The sequence below is a fragment of the Cherax quadricarinatus genome, chromosome 77 (assembly GCF_038502225.1).
Source record: "Cherax quadricarinatus isolate ZL_2023a chromosome 77, ASM3850222v1, whole genome shotgun sequence".
NCBI classification, from domain to species: Eukaryota; Metazoa; Arthropoda; class Malacostraca; order Decapoda; family Parastacidae; genus Cherax; species Cherax quadricarinatus.
Window position 1 is genome coordinate 21,591,336 of NC_091368.1, and position 21,014 is coordinate 21,612,349.

The following is a 21,014-nucleotide window of genomic DNA, read 5'->3' on the forward strand; positions in this document are numbered from 1 at the left end:
CGATGGACAACACTGTCATAACAATTCGGGTGACATCCGCAAAGGAAGACACAGCCACTGTGTTAAGCACTGCAACATCATGGAATCTTGGTTCAAAGGATCTCTACATGACCTTCGCGGCGACTGCAACTACTACTAAAACTTACCCATCCCTTTGGGTATGACCTACTTCCACTGGGGAATCCCGCCTACCAGTGACTATGCCCTCATCTGCTACCCGTCCCAATCAACCGGGCGTTAGTATATAAGCTCCAGTCTCCTTGCCTCTGCTCCAGAATCTTCACGACTACGGTGGTCTTCACATCAGCTCCAAGGCTGATGGACTGATTACCTCATCTTTTGTATATAGTTCTACTGTCTTCAAATTATGTCCTAGAATCTGTATTGATAAAGCCACTGGATGGCGAAACGTCTACAATAAAGATACCCAGATGTTGCACATGTGTCTCAGTTTTCATCTTGTCCGTATTGTGTACCATTCTTGTACGGCACTAATAATATTTATTCAACTATACACCACAGGGAGGCTAGCATGGGCCATCACTGTGATCACAAATACAAGTTTATATACATGAATACCACACCAGCATGGCTGTGACGTATTTTGGCTAAAGTTCCTTAAACACATGTGTAATGATTGCGGTTTTGAGGGGGACTAGAGCTGGAGTACACCACAGCCACGCTGGTGTGAGATTCATGTTTAAAAACCTGCGTTTATGGTCACACTGGCCCCTGAACTTAGATAACTAATGGAATAACGTAGATATCTGCGTTTATGCAGCAACTTGTGAACAGACTGACTGTTGTAGTAACCAGGATTAAGCTTGGTTATAAGTACTTCTGACAATTCGGCAGACACACAGATGATTATCAAACCAAATATAAAGAATCTGGCCAAGCCATTGGTCGCTATCTTGAACACTATTTGAGGAATAGTGTGATAGTATAATAACCTATGGAATATGTCAAGATATCTAATTAATGAGTATAAGATACCACATATATTTAGTAAATTTCCTAAATTTGCCTGCAACATAAGTGAACTGTAGGCATTAATCCAGATGTTCTCCTGTAAACCTTCTTGGGACCTATTTCTTAGACCTTTCATGTATCCATATGCTCTTCCACTACCGTCCACAGGATGGATAATGGGGTACACAATCATCTATCCGCCTTTGCCGCAAAATATAAGAAATAAAGTGGGGGGCATGCTAACTTCTCTAGGATGTATATATACTTAATTAGATGACTTTTATTAGAGCCAACTGGCCCAGTGGTTAATGCACTGGCACGTGAGTTTTAGAACTCACTTGCCAGGCGTTCAAACCCCATCCGTTCCATGGTTAGGCAATTATCAGGGTGCAAAGGAATCTTACAGAATATAGAACAACAACTTGAGAGGAAAATTAGAAATTATGCTTATAAATATTCGACAAAAATAAAACTGAACGATGACTCAGTGTAAACAGACTACATGAAGGTTTTCAGAATCAGATATGACATGACTAATTCATATTAGTTGATCAAAGGTAAAATAACGGAGCCAAGAGGTAAGCCTGGCAGGTTCTCACCATGAGAAAGAATCCTTCAGGAGAGTTCTGCAGCACAGCTATCGCAGACAACACCATCTCCTTCAAGCTGGGAGTCCCGTCAAGACTGTCGTCACGGTCTACCTGGTGTGGCGTGTGACGCTCACCGAACAGTCCTGTGATGAAAGGGAGTGTGTGACGTCAGGAAGTGTGTTACCAGAGAGTTACCAGGGACAGTGTTACAATGGAGAGTGTTACCAGGGAAAGTGTTGCCAGGGAGAGTGTTACCAGGGAGAGTGTTGCCAGGGAGAGTGTTGCCAGGGAGACTGTTGCCAGGGAGACTGTTGCCAGGGAGACTGTTGCCAGGGAGACTGTTGCCAGGGAGACTGTTGCCAGGGAGAGTCTTGCCAGGGAGAGTCTTGCCAGGGAGAGTGTTACCAGGAAGAGTATTTCCAGGGAGAGTGTTACCAGGGAGAGTGTTACCAGGCAGTGTTGTGAGGGATAGTTCCCAGGGAGTGTTACCAGGGAAAGTGTTACCAGGGACAGTTACCAGGGAGAGTGTTGTGAGGGAGAGTATATTACCAGGGAGTGTGTTGCCAGGGAGTGCTTCAGGGGGCTGTAGGGTTAGTTTCCGCGCGCGCTCAACCAAAAATCGAAAAATTATGGAAATTGAGTTATATATACCGAAAAATAGCTTAACTCTTTGGCAACACAATGGTACCAGAATCAATGTTCTAAGTAAGTAAGTTTATTCAGGTATACACAAATACAGTTACATAGAATTATCATACATAGCAGCATATGTGTAGAGAACCTAGGATAACCCAAAAAAGTCAGACAGAGTGACTTATTTCCATTGGGGTCCTTTTACCTTATTATTATAGTATAAAGGTTATAATATTTTCTTATTATTCTACAATGAAGATAACATCTTATTATCATACTAAAAAGACTATCTGCTACACCAAGGTCATTAAGACTATTACAAAAAAGTAATTTTTAAAAGAACACGGTAAGATTTACTCCTTTTGTAATAAAGAGTTCGGGATACATAAATACACACATTAATATAAATTAATCTTTAATATATAAAAATCAACTATCTTTGGTCTAGAGGTATTTGAACTATGATATAATAATAATATGTACATGTTACTATAATAAATTATAATCAGCATTTTACTAAAATATAATTAATAACCCTACACAGGGTACAACTCTTGACACTACTGTCACTATATATATATCTCTATGCTAAAACAATAAATTATAAATAACATTTTTATAATAATAAATTACAGTCAACTGCCTCTCACGACACGAAGTCAGTCACACGACACTGTTCAGTGTACACTACAACCAGGCCATCTTCAGTGTCCCACGACACCCTTTTCATCTCAGTGTTCCACTACGGTCCTGTGCATATCTCAGTGTTCCACTCCATCGTACGTCCCTCAGTGTCACACTACGGTCCTGGCCCAGTTCAGTGTAACACTCCAACCTTTTCTTCATGTAATGTCCCACTAAACAGCATCTGACGACTCCGGCCCACAGTTGATCAACGTAGACGGTGAGTCCACAGACATCACCGGTAGTCCAGTAAATCCTCTCCAAAGGCGGTTGACACACCGCTAGCCGAACACCATGCTGCAAGCTCACTGAATGCGGCCGTCAAGTAACTGAGGCCAACAGACTCAGTGAGCTGCGGTGAGCGGTTCTTCTAACGCCAGTAGATAGGTACGATTCGGTGGTCAGGTACCTACTGCATAGACGTGTACCCTGAGGAGTTCAGGTACTTAATGTTGAAGCCAGTAGACGTGTACCCTTCGGTGGTCAGGTACCTACTGCTTAGGTGTGTACAGCGAGGCGCTCAGGTACATAATATTTCTAAAGCCAGTAGACGTGTACCCTTCGGTGGTCAGGTACCTACTGCTTAGGTGTGTACAGCGAGGCGCTCTGGTACATACTGTTACTAAAGCCAGTAGACGTGTACCCTTCGGTGGTCAGGTACCTACTGCTTAGGTGTGTACAGCGAGGCGCTCTGGTACATACTGTTACTAAAGCCAGTAGACGTGTACCCTTCGGTGGTCAGGTACCTACTGCTTAGGTGTGTACAGCGAGGCGCTCTGGTACATACTGTTACTAAAGCCAGTAGACGTGTACCCTTCGGTGGTCAGGTACCTACTGCTTAGGTGTGTACCGTGAGGCACTCAGGCTCTTACTGCTCTAAGGCCGGCTCAGCAGCCCCCACATTGGGTTTGATGACGCACCCAGTGGTACTGCCGGCCGGCAGGTTAACTATTTAACCGCTAGTTTGGCAGGGGCCGCAACAAAGACTATCTACAATACGAGGGTCATTACAAGGAATAAGGTAAAATTTACACGTATGTTAGCTAAAAAATAGAAAATCATTCCCCTCCCTTTCTGTAGCTACATTCATCAGACACCTTTTGGCACTCTTCTTGAACTGGTTCACGCTATGACTGGCTTTGACATGTGCGGGTAGTCTGTTCCATTCCTTTATTGCTGTACAATAAAAGGTGTTTGAAGCCTGGCCACTGACTGTGGGTACTACAAACTTGTGCTCTCTCCCCCTAGTACTATGATTGCTTTGGTTCCCAACCTTGACAAAATTGACAGCAAGATATTCTGGACATTGTTTGTGAGCAATTTTATAAACATGATTTAGCTTCAGTTGTTTTACTCTGTCTTCAACATTCAGCATATCCAACTGCTGTAATTCATCCTGGCCTACATGTTCTCTTGGTCCCAGCCCCAGGATGAATCTTACGATTTTGTTCTGGGTGATTTGCAGTCTATCTTTCAGTTTTTTTGTCAAGGCAGAGTACCAAGAAGAGCAAGCGTAATCCATATGGCATTGTATAAGGGCTAGACATAGGGTCCTGCGAGCCTCAGTAGGTAGACACTGTGCTTGTCTATACAGGAACTTCAGTTTGGCATTCGCTTTCTTTACTACACTGTTCCCTATCAATTCTCCTGACATGCATGGGTCAAAGGGGATTCCCAAATATTTTACTGATGAAACCAAAGTGATGGGCTCCCCATTACATTGAACATTAAAATTATTTACCCTTCTCAGTTTATGTTTCGTGCCAAAGAGAATGGCTTCAGTTTTCCCTAGGTGTAATGATAGTTTGTTGTCTACTAACCATTTGCTGCAGGACTCCAGTTCCAGTGTTAAAACATTAGCAATATCTTGTGGGTCTTTACCTGACACTAACAGAGCACTGTCATCTGCATACAGTAGGAGTTTGCACTTGACACTGATAGGCATATCATTGACATAACATAAGAATAATAAGGGACCCAGAATACTACCTTGGGGAACTCCACATGTTATCGGCAGGGGTTCTGATTCTGTTTTGTTGATTTTGACTATTTGTCTCCTGTTGCTAAGGTAGGACTTAAACCAGTCTACAGAACCTATACCAATAGCTTGAAGTTTATTACATAATATATTGTGGTTGACAGTATCGAAGGCCTTTTGCAGGTCTAAGGTTACCATGCCTATGAGGTTCCCCTTTGACATTTCAGTTTTCAGGTAATCCATCAGATTAATAAGGGAGGTGTCGGTTGAGTAGGATCTTCTAAAGCCCGATTGATAGCTATGGAGAATGTTGTTGTCATTAAGGTACTTAACTACTTGAGAATACACCGCCCTTTCTAGAATTTTAGATATTATACTGAGTATACTAACAGGCCTATAGTTGCTTACATCAGACCTACTATTTTTCTTGAAGATAGGAGTGACTCTGGCCTCCTTGAACCCCTCCGGTACTGTATTAGTGGTGATTGATAGATTTATTATGTGAGCAATAGGGATTGACAGTTCAGAAGCACCATCTTTTAGGAACTTAGACGGGATGTTATCAGGGCCTGTGCTCTTAGTTGGGTTTAACCTGCTTAGTTCTTTTTGAATAAAGTCATGAGATACACTTACTAGTTGACAACTGTTTGGGGTTACCCCTTTATTGGTATAGTATGTTTGAAACTTATCAGAGTCTGTGTTAAAGGTATTTGATGCAGCTGGTAGTTTACTTACTAGTGTTGATGCAACAGATGTGTAGTAGGAATTAAAGCAATTTGCCACCTTAGATGTTTCGTGGCATACCTCATTATCGATAGTGAGTACTATGTTAGACCTATCTACTGGCTTATGGCTATACCCCAACTGTTTTAGTTGTTGCCAGAGCTTTCTGGGGTTATGCTTATACTCTTCAATTTTTGAGCAGTAGTGCTTTGCCTTTGCTCCTTTTATAAGTCTCTGTACTCTGTTCCTCACCCTTTGGAATTCATTTAGTGCTGCAATATCCTGTCTGTTTGCTTTAAATCTTTTTAGCAGCTGGTCTCTGAATTTCATATTATCTAATATCTCAGTATTCATCCAGGGTTCAGCTCTTCGTTTAATCCTAACCTCTTTAACTGGTGCAATATTATCAAGGATGGTAGTGAACATTGTTTTGAATTTTTCCCAGGCATCGTTTACGTCCGTGCAACTTGTTATCTCTGTCCAGTCACAATTGTGTAGCCTATTTACCAGTGTTTCTTTACTGTAGTTTCTAGTTGACCTCATTTTTATTGTCCTGTGTAGGCCTATCCTATCCCTAGTTATTTTCCTGGTGCAGTAAATGATGAAATGATCACTAAGACCTGTGGTAATGACGCCTGACTGACTAATGTTCTCAGAGCGGTTACAAAGTATGTGGTCAATTAGGGTGGCTGAGAACTGTGTGATCCGGGTTGGAGTATTAATTAGTTGAGTGTAACTATTTAATCCTAGAATTTGCTTATACCTTTTGCATAGCCCGTTATTTTGCTGCTGAAAACAGATATTAAAGTCGCCCAGTATTATTGTCTCGCAATTGTTTTCAACTCCGGACAAGACTCTGGAAAAGTCTTCTAAGAACTGGTCCTGGGTAGGAGGGCGGTAACTAGTTCCTACTAAGATGGGTTTGGTCTTAGGAAGCAGCACTTCAAACCATAGAATCTCCAGTTTATTGTTATTTAAATCAGGTCTTGGGTTGTAAGCTAAGTCATTTCTAATGTAGGCACATACTCCACCACCCTTTCTGTTCCTATCTAAGCGTTTTATATTGTAACCATCTATTTTGACCTCGTCGTCAGTCACCGTATCATCCAACCAAGATTCAGAGATGGTTATAACTGCCGCCCTAATTTTGTTAGCTAGAATCCTAATCTCTGCCAATTTAGGAAGAAGTGATCTTGCATTGACATGAATAAAGTGAAGGCCTGTTTTCATAAAACAATCATAATCATCAATATATGGCAATGGGTCATTTGTATTAAAATTAGGTAAATCAATGTCATCACTGCTAAAGGGTAACTGTGCCAAAGTGCATTTGTTACACACAAAATGAATTCTGGCACCGTTGCTATAATTGTACATACATCCATCATGCACCCACCCCTTACACATTTTACATAAGGTGCCTTTTCTGTTTTTCATGCGTACTTTAGTACAGTGTATGCACCTGTTTGGTAGTGTTTGAGATGATAATGGCTGTATTGTCTCACATTGACCTATGTATGCATTACATATGGAGTTAAGGTTATCATTCCTAGCTACTAGACCGTCATTATTGCCGTCATTTATCTGTCTGTTTTGCCTCTGCACAATAGTTTGAGGTCCTGGATTAATTTGGATATCACCACTTAAGAGCGCTACAATAAGAGCTGTGTGCCACTGTTTTTGTTTAGGTATGCGGTGTTGCCATACCTTGCGGCGATAGTGACATTTACTTTTCTGGTAGGATGGCAACTGTTGGGCTTTTACTGTCCAGGGCGCTGTTACTCCATTCATCTTTTCCAGCCCCCATGACTGATTACTTTCTTCATGGAATTGAAGAAGAAATATAAATATAATTATGGCAGCCTGTACCCCCCTAATGCCTGCCATTTTCACTCTTCGCTCTTTTACTCATATACAATAATATTTATTTCTCTTTTCCTTTCCCTAGTACACTTAGTATCTGCTTTAGCAATCACCACTGAATTACTAGTAAAATTTCCTCTTCAAAACCTCTTCACTGCTCACTTTTCCCTGGTTTTATCCTTCCAAATCCCCCTCAGTTCCATTTATCGGGGGTTGTGTGGTGTTGTCTCCTGACCTGTTTTGCTGACTCAGCCATTTTTAAAACACTGAGGGGAGTAACGCCACCTACAACCTGACTTCCTTGAGTTTATAGATATATTTGGCGTTTTCTGCTATGATTCTCTCACTGTACACTGGTCAGCTGAATATAGGTCAGCTACTATAACATTAACCTTGACTGTTTAACTATTCACTTCTTTCTCACGACTGGCACTGAGGGATATCCGACCTATAACCTTGGAGTTTTGTACTGTTGATTTGACGATGTCTCCTGTGTTTCCCTCTCGTTAGCACTGGTACAGGTGATATGATGGTGGTACAGATATGATGCTACTGTCAACAGATGAACGTCAGTAAAGATGAGAATTTCACTTCGCTAGTTGTACGTCTGGCAGTAGCGGCTGTTTGGATGCCGGTCAGCCATGTTTAAATGCTCAATTCTTTCCCTCGTTTGGCACTGAAGAAAAAAGTCCTACAGACCTGTCATTTCCTTGGAGATTTAGTTGATCAGGTTTTCTGCCATGTTGTCTTCCCGTTAAACACTGGTGCAGTTGATACCTGGAGTTTACCTGGAGAGAGTTTCGGGGGTCAACGCCCCCGCGGCCCGGTCTGTGACCAGGCCTCCTGGTGGATCAGCGCCTGATCAACCAGGCTGTTGCTGCTGGCTGCACGCAAACCAACGTACGAGCCACAGCCCGGCTGATCAGGAACTGCCTTTAGGTGCTTGTCCAGTGCCAGCTTGAAGACTGCCAGGGGTCTGTTGGTAATCCCCCTTATGTGTGCTGGGAGGCAGTTGAACAGTCTCGGTCCCCTGACACTTATTGTATGGTCTCTTAACGTGCTAGTGACACCCCTGCTTTTCATTGGGGGGATGGTGCATCGTCTGCCAAGTCTTTTGCTTTCGTAGTGAGTGATTTTCGTGTGCAAGTTCGGTACTAGTCCCTCTAGGATTTTCCAGGTGTATATAATCATGTATCTCTCCCTCCTGCGTTCCAGGGAATACAGGTTTAGAAACCTCAAGCGCTCCCAGTAATTGAGGTGTTTTATCTCCGTTATGCGCGCCGTGAAAGTTCTCTGTACATTTTCTAGGTCGGCAATTTCACCTGCCTTGAAAGGTGCTGTTAGAGTGCAGCAATATTCCAGCCTAGATAGAACAAGTGACCTGAAGAGTGTCATCATGGGCTTGGCCTCCCTAGTTTTGAAGGTTCTCATTATCCATCCTGTCATTTTTCTAGCAGATGCGATTGATACAATGTTATGGTCCTTGAAGGTGAGATCCTCCGACATAATCACTCCCAGGTCTTTGACGTTGGTGTTTCGCTCTATTTTGTGGCCAGAATTTGTTTTGTACTCTGATGAAGATTTAATTTCCTCATGTTTACCATATCTGAGTAATTGAAATTTCTCATCGTTGAACTTCATATTGTTTTCTGCAGCCCACTGAAAGATTTGGTTGATGTCCGCCTGGAGCCTTGCAGTGTCTGCAATGGAAGACACTGTCATGCAGATTCGGGTGTCATCTGCAAAGGAAGACACGGTGCTGTGGCTGACATCCTTGTCTATGTCGGATATGAGGATGAGGAACAAGATGGGAGCTAGTACTGTGCCTTGTGGAACAGAGCTTTTCACCGTAGCTGCCTCGGACTTTACTCTGTTGACGACTACTCTCTGTGTTCTGTTAGTGAGGAAATTATAGATCCATCGACCAACTTTTCCTGTTATTCCTTTAGCGCGCATTTTGTGCGCTATTACGCCATGGTCACACTTGTCGAAGGCTTTTGCAAAGTCTGTATATATTACATCTGCATTCTTTTTGTCTTCTAGTGCATTTAGGACCTTGTCGTAGTGATCCAGTAGTTGAGACAGACAGGAGCGACCTGTTCTAAACCCATGTTGCCCTGGGTTGTGTAACTGATGGGTTTCTAGATGGGTGGTGATCTTGCTTCTTAGGACCCTTTCAAAGATTTTTATGATATGGGATGTTAGTGCTATTGGTCTGTAGTTCTTTGCTGTTGCTTTACTGCCCCCTTTGTGGAGTGGGGCTATGTCTGTTGTAGTGGAAAACGTCTCATGTCTGGTTCACGTCTGGCAGCAGGTCTGGTACTTGAATGCCGGTCCCTCTTTTGTCATATTTAGTCCATTTCGTTGTCGTCACCGTCAGTTTTTATGTCACTATAGGTTCCTTGCATGTTGTTGCAGCAGTACTTGCCAACTTGGCCATCACTGGAGTTCGGATAGGCCCAGGGGACGGCAAGATGTAGGAGCAGCCTACGGTGATGTTGGTAGCGAGTCTGCTCACGGCCAATATGTATTTTTTGGAATTTTTTCCTTGTTTATCTCTTTTTCTTGCATTATTCTTTCTAATATAATAACTGACTATTTGGCATCATAAAACAGTAGGCGGAGCTTATCCGTAGACTTAGAGCCTACCAGGCCTACCACCGCTCCAAAGAGAGCCAGGAGAAACCACTTCATTATTACGCTTATATCAGTTTATATATCAACTCTACGGCTTATTTATCTATCAAAATTTATCTAATATGATATAATAAACACTATAAATAACATACAAACATGTTATATACTCTAGACTGAATAAAATAGGCCATAATATGGCGAGAGACCATCAGGAATATTTCGATATAAATGAGTGAATCCTCTCATGTCGTATTCTTTGGTCTCTGAGTAAGAGAAAACGGTGTTTTGAAGAGGCTAACTGCACTAGAACATCAGTTTACTAAGAAATACACCCAAACAAACGCGATTTTCGCGAAAAATAATTTTTTTTTTTGAGGCTGTGGGCCTGCCGGCGCCCCAGGCCGATATCTCGGAAGTAGCTTATTCACTTATGGTACATCGTTCTGCCTTTATTACTTAATTAAATGGAATAATATTCACAGAAATTGTAGAATAATGAATTTTCTAATTAAGATTGCTCAATTTTTGGAAATATTACAAATACTTTGGGAGTTATGTGGGAGTAAAGGGCACATTTTTTTTTTGCAACATTCCAAGAACTAACAAACTTTATTTTTCGTGAAATAAAGATAAGTTATATTAGAGGACAGGTAGCTTATATAATACGTATTAGCATTGTTCTCTCGGCACCAAGTGTCCAAACAACCTTACGTCGTCCCATATAGGAATAAATCGCCCCCAAAGGGCATTTTCAGTTAATCAGTCCCTTTTCAGTGTTTTCTCAGTTGTTGTTTAAGGTACATTTTTGATAAATATTTTTAAAAAAGAGTGAAAACACTTTGTCTTGTGCACCAAAACTGGAGGAGGAGCTAAAAAATTTTAACCGACGGCCCCCTTCAGGCTGGACAAGACAGTCACTGGAACAAAAATGCCAGGAAGAATGTCAATGGAACAAGGATGCCAGGGTATCACTGGTACAAGGATGCCAGGGTATCACTGGTACAAGAATGCCAGGGAGAACGTCAATGGAACAAGGATGCCATGATATCACTGGTACAAGGATGCCAGGGTATCACTGGTACAAGGATGCCAGGGTATCACTGGTACAAGGATGCCAGGGAGAATATCAATGGTACAAGGATGCCAGGATATCACTGGTACAAGGATGCCAGGGCATCACTGGTACAAGGATGCCAGGGTATCATTGGTACAAGGATGCCAGGGAGAGTATCACTGGTACAAGGATGCCAGGGTATCATTGGTACAAGGATGCCAGGGTGAGTATCACTGGTACAAGGATGTCAGGGTGAGTATCACTGGTACAAGGATGCCAGGGTGAGTATCACTGGTACAAGGATGCCAGGGTGAGTATCACTGGTACAAGGATGCCAGGGTGAGTATCACTGGTACAAGGATGCCAGGGTGAGTATCACTGGTACAAGGATGCCAGGTTATCACTGGTACAAGGATGCCAGGGTGAGTATTACTGGTACAAGGATGCCAGGGTGAGTATCACTGGTACAAGGATGCCAGGGTATCACTGGTACAAGGATGCCAGGGTGAGTATCACTGGTACAAGGATGCCAGGGTGAGTATCACTGGTACAAGGATTCCAGGGTGAGTATCACTGGTACAATGATGCCAGGGTGAGTATCACTGGTACAAGGATGCAAGGGTGAGTATCACTGGTACAAGGATGCCAGGGTGAGTATCACTGGTACAAGGATGCCAGGTTATCACTGGTACAAAAATGCCAGGGTATTACTGGTACAAGGATGCCAGTGTATCACTGGTACAAGGATGCCAGGGTGAGTATCACTGGTACAAGGATGCCAGGGTGAGCATCACTGGTACAAGGATGCCAGGGTATCACTGGTACAAGGATGCCAGGGTGAGTATCACTGGTACAAGGATGCCAGGGTATCACTGGTACAAGGATGCCAGGTTATCACTGGTACAAAAATGCCAGGGTGAGTATTACTGGTACAAGGATGCCAGTGTATCACTGGTACAAGGATGCCAGGGTGAGTATCACTGGTACAAGGATGCCAGGGTATCACTGGTACAAGGATGCCAGGGTGAGTATCACTGGTACAAGGATGCCAGGGTGAGTATCACTGGTGCAAGGATGCCAGGGTGAGAATCACTGGTACAAGGATGCCAGGGTGAGTATCACTGGTACAAGGATGCCAGGGTGAGTATCACTGGTACAAGGATGCCAGGGTGAGTATCACTGGAACAAGGATGCCAGGGTGAGTATCACTGGAACAAGGATGCCAGGGTATCACTGGTACAAGGATGCCAGAGTATCACTGATACAAGGATGCCAGGGTATCACTGATACAAGGATGCCAGGGTGAGTATCAATGGTAGAAGGATGCCAGGGTGAGTATCACTGGTACAATGATGCCAGGATGAGTATCACTGGTACAAGGATGCCAGTGTATCACTGGTACAAGGATGCCAGGGTGAGTATCACTGGTACAAGGATGCCAGGGTATCACTGGTACAAGGATGCCAGGGTGAGTATCACTGGTACAAGGATGCCAGGGTGAGTATCACTGGTACAAGGATGCCAGGGTGAGTATCACTGGTACAAGGATGCCAGGGTGAGTATCACTGGTACAAGGATGCCAGGGTATCACTGGTACAAGAATGCCCGGGTGAGTATCACTGGTGCAAGGATGCCAGGGTGAGAATCACTGGTACAAGGATGCCAGGGTGAGCATCACTGGTACAAGGATGCCAGGGTGAGTATCACTGGTACAAGGATGCCAGGGTGAGTATCACTGGAACAAGGATGCCAGGGTGAGTATCACTGGTACAAGGATGCCAGAGTATCACTGGTACAAGGATGCCAGGGTGAGTATCACTGGAACAAGGATGCCAGAGTATCACTGATACAAGGATGCCAGGGTATCACTGGTACAAGGATGCCAGGGTGAGTATCAATGGTAGAAGGATGCCAGGGTGAGTATCACTGGTACAAGGATGCCAGGGTATCAATGGTACAAGGATGCCAGGGTATCACTGGTACAAGGATGCCAGGGTGAGTATCACTGGTACAAGGATGCCAGGGTATCACTGGTACAAGGATGCCAAGGAGAGTATCACTGGTACAAGGATGCCATGGTATCACTGGTACAAGGATGTCAGGATGAGTATCACTGGTACAAGGATGCTAGGGAGAATATCACTGGTACAAGCATGCCAGGGAGAATATCACTGGTACAAGGATGCCAGGGAGAATATCACTGGTACAAGGATGCCACGGTATCACTGGTTCAAGGATGCCAGGGAGAATATCACTGGTACAAGGATTCCAGGGAGAATACCACTGGTACAAGGATGGCAGGGAGAATATCACTGGTACAAGGATGCCAGGGAGAATATCATTGGTACAAGGATGCCAGGGAGAATATCACTGGTACAAGGATGCCAGGGAGAATACCACTGGTACAAGGATGCCAGGGAGAATATCACTGTACAAGGATGCCAGGGAGAATATCATTGGTACAAGGATGCCAGGGAGAATACCACTGGTACAAAGATGCCAGGGAGAATACCACTGGTACAAGGATGCCAGGGAGAATACCACTGGTACAAGGATGCCATCGAGAATACCACTGGTACAAGGATGCCAGGGAGAATATCACTGGTACAAGGATGCCAGGGAGAATACCACTGGTACAAGGATGCCAGGGAGAATACCACTGGTACAAAGATGCCAGGGAGAATACCACTGGTACAAGGATGCCAGGGAGAATACCACTGGTACAAGGATGCCAGGGAGAATACCACTGGTACAAGGATGCCAGGGAGAATACCGCTGGTACAAAGATGCCAGGGAGAATACCACTGGTACAAGGATGACAGGGAGAATACCACTGGTACAAGGATGCCAGGGAGAATACCACTGGTACAAGGATGCCAGGGAGAATACCACTGGTACAAGGATGCCAGGGAGAATATCACTGGTACAAGGATGCCAGGGAGAATATCATTGGTACAAGGAAGCCAGGGAGAATACCACTGGTACAAGGATGCCAAGGAGAATACCACTGGTACAAGGATGCCAGGGAGAATATCACTGTACAAGGATGCCAGGGAGAATATCACTGGTACAAGGATGCCAGGGAGAATATCATTGGTACAATGATTGCAGGGAGAATACCACTGGTACAATGATTGCAGGGAGAATACCACTGGTACAAGGATGCCAGGGAGAATACCACTGGTACAAGGATGCCAGGGAGAATACCACTGGTACAAGGATGCCAGGGAGAATACCACTGGTACAAGGATGCCAGGGAGAATACCACTGGTACAAAGATGCCAGGGAGAATACCACTGGTACAAGGATGCCAGGGAGAATACCACTGGTACAAGGATGCCAGGGAGAATACCACTGGTACAAGGATACCAGGGAGAATATCATTGGTACAAGGATGCCAGGGAGAATACCACTGATACAAGAATGCCAGGGAGAATACCACTGGTACAAGGATGCCAGGGAGAATATCACTGGTACAAGGATGTCAGGGAGAATATCATTGGTACAAGGATTGCAGGGAGAATACCACTGGTACAAGGATGCCAGGGAGAATACCACTGGTACAAGGATGCCAGGGAGAATACCACTGGTACAAGGATGCCAAGGAGAATACCACTGGTACAAGGATGCCAGGGAGAATATCACTGGTACAAGGATGCCAGGGAGAATACCACTGGTACAAGGATGCCAGGGAGAATATCACTGGTACAAGGATGCCAGGGAGAATATAACTGTACAAGGATGCCAGGGAGAATATCACTGGTACAAGGATGCCAGGGAGAATACCACTGGTACAAGGATGCCAGGGAGAATACCACTGGTACAAGGATGCCAAGGAGAATACCACTGGTACAAGGATGCCAGGGAGAATATCACTGTACAAGGATGCCAGGGAGAATATCACTGGACAAGGATGCCAGGGAGAATATCACTGGTACAAGGATGCCAGGGAGAATACCACTGGTACAAGGATGCCACTGAGAATACCACTGGTACAAGGATGCCAGGGAGAATACCACTGGTACAAGGATGCCAGGGAGAATACCACTGGTACAAAGATGCCAGGGAGAATATCACTGTACAAGGATGCCAGGGAGAGTATCACTGTACAAGGATGCCAGGGAGAATACCACTGTACAAGGATGCCAGGGAGAATATGACTGGTACAATGATGCCAGGGAGAATACCACTGTACAAGGATGCCAGGCAGAATACCACTGTACAAGGGTGCCAGGGAGAATACCACTGTACAAGGATGCCAGGGAGAATACCACTGGTACAAGGATGCCAGGGAGAATACCACTGTACAAGGATGCCAGGGAGAATACCACTGTACAAGGATGCCAGGGAGAATATCACTGTACAAGGATGCCAGGGAGAATATCACTGTTCAAGGATGCCAGGGAGAATATCACTGTTCAAGGATGCCAGGGAGAATATCACTGTTCAAGGATGCCAGGGAGAATATCACTGTATAAGGATGCCAGGGAGAATATCACTGTACAAGGATGCCAGGGAGAATATCACTGTACAAGGATGCCAGGGAGAATATCACTGTACAAGGATGCCAGGGAGAATATCACTGTACAATGGTGCCAGGGAGAATATCACTGTACAAGGGTGCCAGGGAGAATATCACTGTACAAGGGTGCCAGGGAGAATATCACTGTACAAGGATGCCAGGGAGAATATCACTGTACAAGGGTGCCAGGGAGAATATCACTGTACAAGAGTGCCAGGGAGAATATCACTGTACAAGGATGCCAGGGAGAATATCACTGTACAAGGGTGCCAGGGAGAATATCACTGTACAAGGGTGCCAGGGAGAATATCACTGTACAAGGATGCCAGGGAGAATATCACTGTACAAGGGTGCCAGGGAGAATATCACTGTACAAGGGTGCCAGGGAGAATATCACTGTACAAGGGTGCCAGGGAGAATATCACTGTACAAGGATGCCAGGGAGAATATCACTGTACAAGGGTGCAAGGGAGAATATCACTGTACAAGGGTGCCAGGGAGAATATCACTGTACAAGGGTGCCAGGGAGAATATCACTGTACAAGGATGCCAGGGAGAATATCACTGTACAAGGGTGCCAGGGAGAATATCACTGTACAAGGGTGCCAGGGAGAATATCACTGGTACAAGGATGGTAGGGAGAATATCACTGTACAAGGGTGCCAGGGAGAATATCACTGGTACAAGGATGCCAGGGAGAATATCACTGGTACAAGGATGACAGGGAGAATATCACTGTACAAGGGTGCCAGGGAGAATATCACTGTACAAGGGTGCCAGGGAGAATATCACTGGTACAAGTATGCCAGGGAGAATATCACTGGTACAAGGATGCCAGGGAGAATATCACTGTACAAGGGTGCCAGGGAGAATATCACTGGTACAAGGATGCCAGGGAGAATATCACTGGTACAAGGATGCCAGGGAAACATTGTAACTTTGTTGCTAGCAGGTTTCAGCTAGTGTCTGGGACAACCTATGAGCTGACAGTAACCCGAAGTGCTGATAGTAACTGCAAGTGTTGATAGTAACTATAAGTGCTAATAGTAACTACAAGTGCTGATAGTAACCCTATGAGCTGATAGTACTACAAATGCTGATAGTTACTATAATTGCTGATAGTTACTACAAATGCTGACAGTAATTATAACTGCTGATAGTACCTAAGTGCTGATTGTCACTATAATTGGTGATAGTAACTGTAAGTGTTGAAAGTCACCACGAGTGTTAGTAGTCACGATAAATGTTATTAGTCACCATAAACGTTGATAGTCAATATTCAGTCTGTAGATATTTTATGAGGTACACCCTTCTAGTACTGGCCAGGACTTCTCTTTGCCACCAAAGCAGCCTGAGTTATTCGTGGTATGGATTCAAGAAGGTGTTGGAAACATTTCTTAGAGATTCTGTTCCATGTTGATATGACAGCATCACGCAGTTGCTGCATATGTATCGGCTGCACATTCATTCTGCGTCTCAACCGTTCTTCTATATTCCAAATGTTTGTGCCAACTTCCGACCCTGCCATCTGTATGACGTCGCAGGCGACATGTTTCCCATCTTCAACTGTCCAGGTTCGGCGAGTCTTCCCACTGTAGCCTCAGTTTCCTGTGCTTAGCTGACTGGAGTGGAACTCTGTTTTGTGGTGCTTAACCCATCCACTTCAAGGTTATATGTGTTGTGTGTTCAGAGAAGCTCTTCTGCATACCACTGTTGTAACATATGGTTATTTGAGTTACTGTCACTTACTGTCAGTATGAACCAGTCTGGTCATTCTCCTCTGACTGCTCTCATTATTAAGACGTTTTCACTCACTGGATGTTTTTCACAATATTCTCTGTAAATTCTAAAGACTGTTTTGCGTGAAAATTCCAGGAGATCAGCAGATACCGAGATACTCAATCCAACCTGTCTGGCACCAACAATCATTCCACGATGAATGTCATTTAGTTCACATTTCCCATCCTGGTGTTCGGTTTGGACAATAAGACTCACGAAATCGTAATGACACGATAGCAGTGGCTAACGCGACGGTCTGGAGTTTTGAGACACACTGATCGCGGGTTCTAACCCCGCCCGTGGTATTTTTTTTTTTTGGACAGCAACTCTACCTTTCGGCCATGTATTCATTTACGCAATGTGGTACTGCCACGTGATGCTACGTAATTGGTTGATTAGATATTTGCATTAACGAGCAGATGTACAGATGTACCTAATAAACCGGACACTGAGTCACCATGAATAATGAGTCACTGTAAATACTGAATCATCTTAAATATTGAATCACTATATGAATGTTGGTGGATTCACCACAAGTGTTGATAGAGTAACCATAAATGTTATAGTTAATGAATAACACACGTGTAACACACGTTCATCTTCACTGATGATACTCGTCCAGGCAGCTGATTCCTTCAGTTCAATACAGAGGTGGTCAAGGCTGAGGGACTGACTACCTTATAGTTACCATACCCAGGTGTTGTACATGTGTCTTAGTCATCAACTTGTGCCTACTGTATCACACAAATATGATGTAGTGGGACAAATGTCATTTGCTTTTATAGCCACCAGAAATGTTGGTAGTCATTATAAATATTGCTAATTATTATTAGTGTGATAGCCACCTTATATATTGGTAGTCACCATCTGTCCAGTGTCCTTCCATCTGTCCAGTGTCCTTCCATCTGTCCAGTGTCCTTCCATCTGTCCAGTGTCCTTTCATCTGTCCAGTGTCCTTTCATCTGTCCAGTGTCCTTTCATCTGTCCAGTGTCCTTTCATCTGTCCAGTGTCCTTTCATCTGCCCAGTGTCCTTTCATCTGTCCAGTGTCCTTTCATCTGTCCAGTGTCCTTCCATCTGTCCAGTGTCCTTCCATCTGTCCAGTGTCCTTTCATCTGTCCAGTGTTCATCCATCTGTCCAGTGCTTTCCATTTATCCAGTGTCTTCCTAGGACACAAGTGTCCCTCTAACTTGTTCTTGTGTCATAGTGTGACCCACCATACAGACACTAAGACCACACGAGTCTGACTGGTGAAGCAGAGGTCATAGCGTCGTGAGTCACGGTGAGTCCAGTGTGAAGCAGAGGTCACAGTGTCGTGAGTCACGGTGAGTCCAGTGTGACTGAAGCAGAGGTCACAGTGTCGTGAGTCACGGTGAGTCCAGTGTGACTGAAGCAGAGGTCACAGTGTCGTGAGTCACGGTGAGTCCAGTGTGACTGGTGAAGCAGAGGTCACAATGTCGTGAGTCACGGTGAGTCCAGTGTCACTGAAGCAGAGGTCACAGTGTCGTGGGTCACGGTGAGTCCAGTGTGACTGGTGAAGCAGAGGTCACAATGTCGTGAGTCACGGTGAGTCCAGTGTCACTGAAGCAGAGGTCACAGTGTCGTGAGTCACGGTGAGTCCAGTGTGACTGGTGAAGCAGAGGTCACAATGTCGTGAGTCACGGTGAGTCCAGTGTCACTGAAGCAGAGGTCACAGTGTCGTGAGTCACGGTGAGTCAAGTGTGACTGAAGCAGAGGTCACAGTGTCGTGAGTCACGGTGAGTCCAGTGTGACTGAAGCAGAGGTCACAGTGTCGTGAGTCACGGTGAGTCCAGTGTGACTGGTGAAGCAGAGGTCACAATGTCGTGAGTCACGGTGAGTCCAGTGTCACTGAAGCAGAGGTCACAGTGTCGTGAGTCACGGTGAGTCCAGTGTGACTGGTGAAGCAGAGGTCACAATGTCGTGAGTCACGGTGAGTCCAGTGTCACTGAAGCAGAGGTCACAGTGTCGTGAGTCACGGTGAGTCCAGTGTGACTGGTGAAGCAGAGGTCACAATGTCGTGAGTCACGGTGAGTCCAGTGTGACTGGTGAAGCAGAGGTCACAATGTCGTGAGTCACGGTGAGTCCAGTGTGACTGGTGAAGCAGAGGTCACAATGTCGTGAGTCACGGTGAGTCCAGTGTCACTGAAGCAGAGGTCACAGTGTCGTGAGTCACGGTGAGTCAAGTGTGACTGAAGCAGAGGTCACAGTGTCGTGAGTCACGGTGAGTCCAGTGTGACTGAAGCAGAGGTCACAGTGTCGTGAGTCACGGTGAGTCCAGTGTGACTGGTGAAGCAGAGGTCACAATGTCGTGAGTCACGGTGAGTCCAGTGTCACTGAAGCAGAGGTCACAGTGTCGTGAGTCACGGTGAGTCCAGTGTGACTGGTGAAGCAGAGGTCACAATGTCGTGAGTCACGGTGAGTCCAGTGTCACTGAAGCAGAGGTCACAGTGTCGTGAGTCACGGTGAGTCCAGTGTGACTGGTGAAGCAGAGGTCACAATGTCGTGAGTCACGGTGAGCCCAGTGTCACTGAAGCAGAGGTCACAGTGTCGTGAGTCACGGTGAGTCACAGTATCTGCTACACGTGACTAGAGACATCATGACTGTTATTTATTATAACACACTGGTCGTCTCCCACCAAGGCAGGGTGACCCACCAAGGCAGGGTGACCCACCAAGGCAGGGTGATCCACCAAGGCAGGGTGACCCACCAAGGCAGGGTGACCCACCAAGGCAGGGTGGCCCACCAAGGCAGGGTGATCCACCAAGGCAGGGTGGCCCACCAAGGCAGGGTGACCCACCAAGGCAGGGTGACCCACCAAGGCAGGGTGACCCACCAAGGCAGGGTGATCCACCAAGGCAGGGTGGCCCACCAAGGCAGGGTGACCCACCAAGGCAGGGTGACCCACCAAGGCAGGGTGGCCCACCAAGGCAGGGTGGCCCACCAAGGCAGGGTGGCCCACCAAGGCAGGGTGGCCCACCAAAGCAGGGTGGCCCACCAAGGCAGGGTGACCCACCAAGGCAGGGTGACCCACCAAGGCAGGGTGACCCACCAAGGCAGGGTGACCCACCAAGGCAGGGTGGCCCACCAAGGCATGGTGGCCCACCAAGGCAGGGTGGCCCACCAAGGCAGGGTGACCCACCAAGACAGGGTGACCCACCAAGGCAGGGTGACCCACAAAGGCAGGGTGACCCACAAAGGCAGGGTGACCCACCAAGGCAGGGTGACCCACCAAGGCAGGGTGACCCACCAAGGCAGGGTGACCCACCAAGGCAGGGTGACCCACCAAGGCAGGGTGACCCACCAAGGCAGGGTGACCCACCAAGGCAGGGTGGCCCACCAAGGCAGGGTGACCCACCAAGGCAGGGTGACCCACCAAGGCAGGGTGGCCCACCAAGGCAGGGTGACCCACCAAGGCAGGGTGACCCACCAAGGCAGGGTGACCCACCAAGGCAGGGTGGCCCACCAAGGCAGGGTGGCCCACCAAGGCAGGGTGACCCACCAAGGCAGGGTGACCCACCAAGGCAGGGTGACCCACCAAGGCAGGGTGACCCACCAAG

The 21,014-nt window shown here is 45.8% G+C and overlaps 1 protein-coding gene across 1 annotated transcript in view; it reads right to left on the reverse strand.

Annotated features, from left to right (window-relative positions):
- LOC128702003 (alkaline phosphatase) overlaps positions 1–21,014 on the reverse strand; it is a 159,487-nt gene that overhangs the window by 70,535 nt on the left and 67,938 nt on the right. The window contains exon 7 of the mRNA XM_053796016.2: positions 1,572–1,705. Coding sequence (XP_053651991.2) covers positions 1,572–1,705 — 134 coding nt within the window. The remainder of the gene's footprint in view (positions 1–1,571; positions 1,706–21,014) is intronic.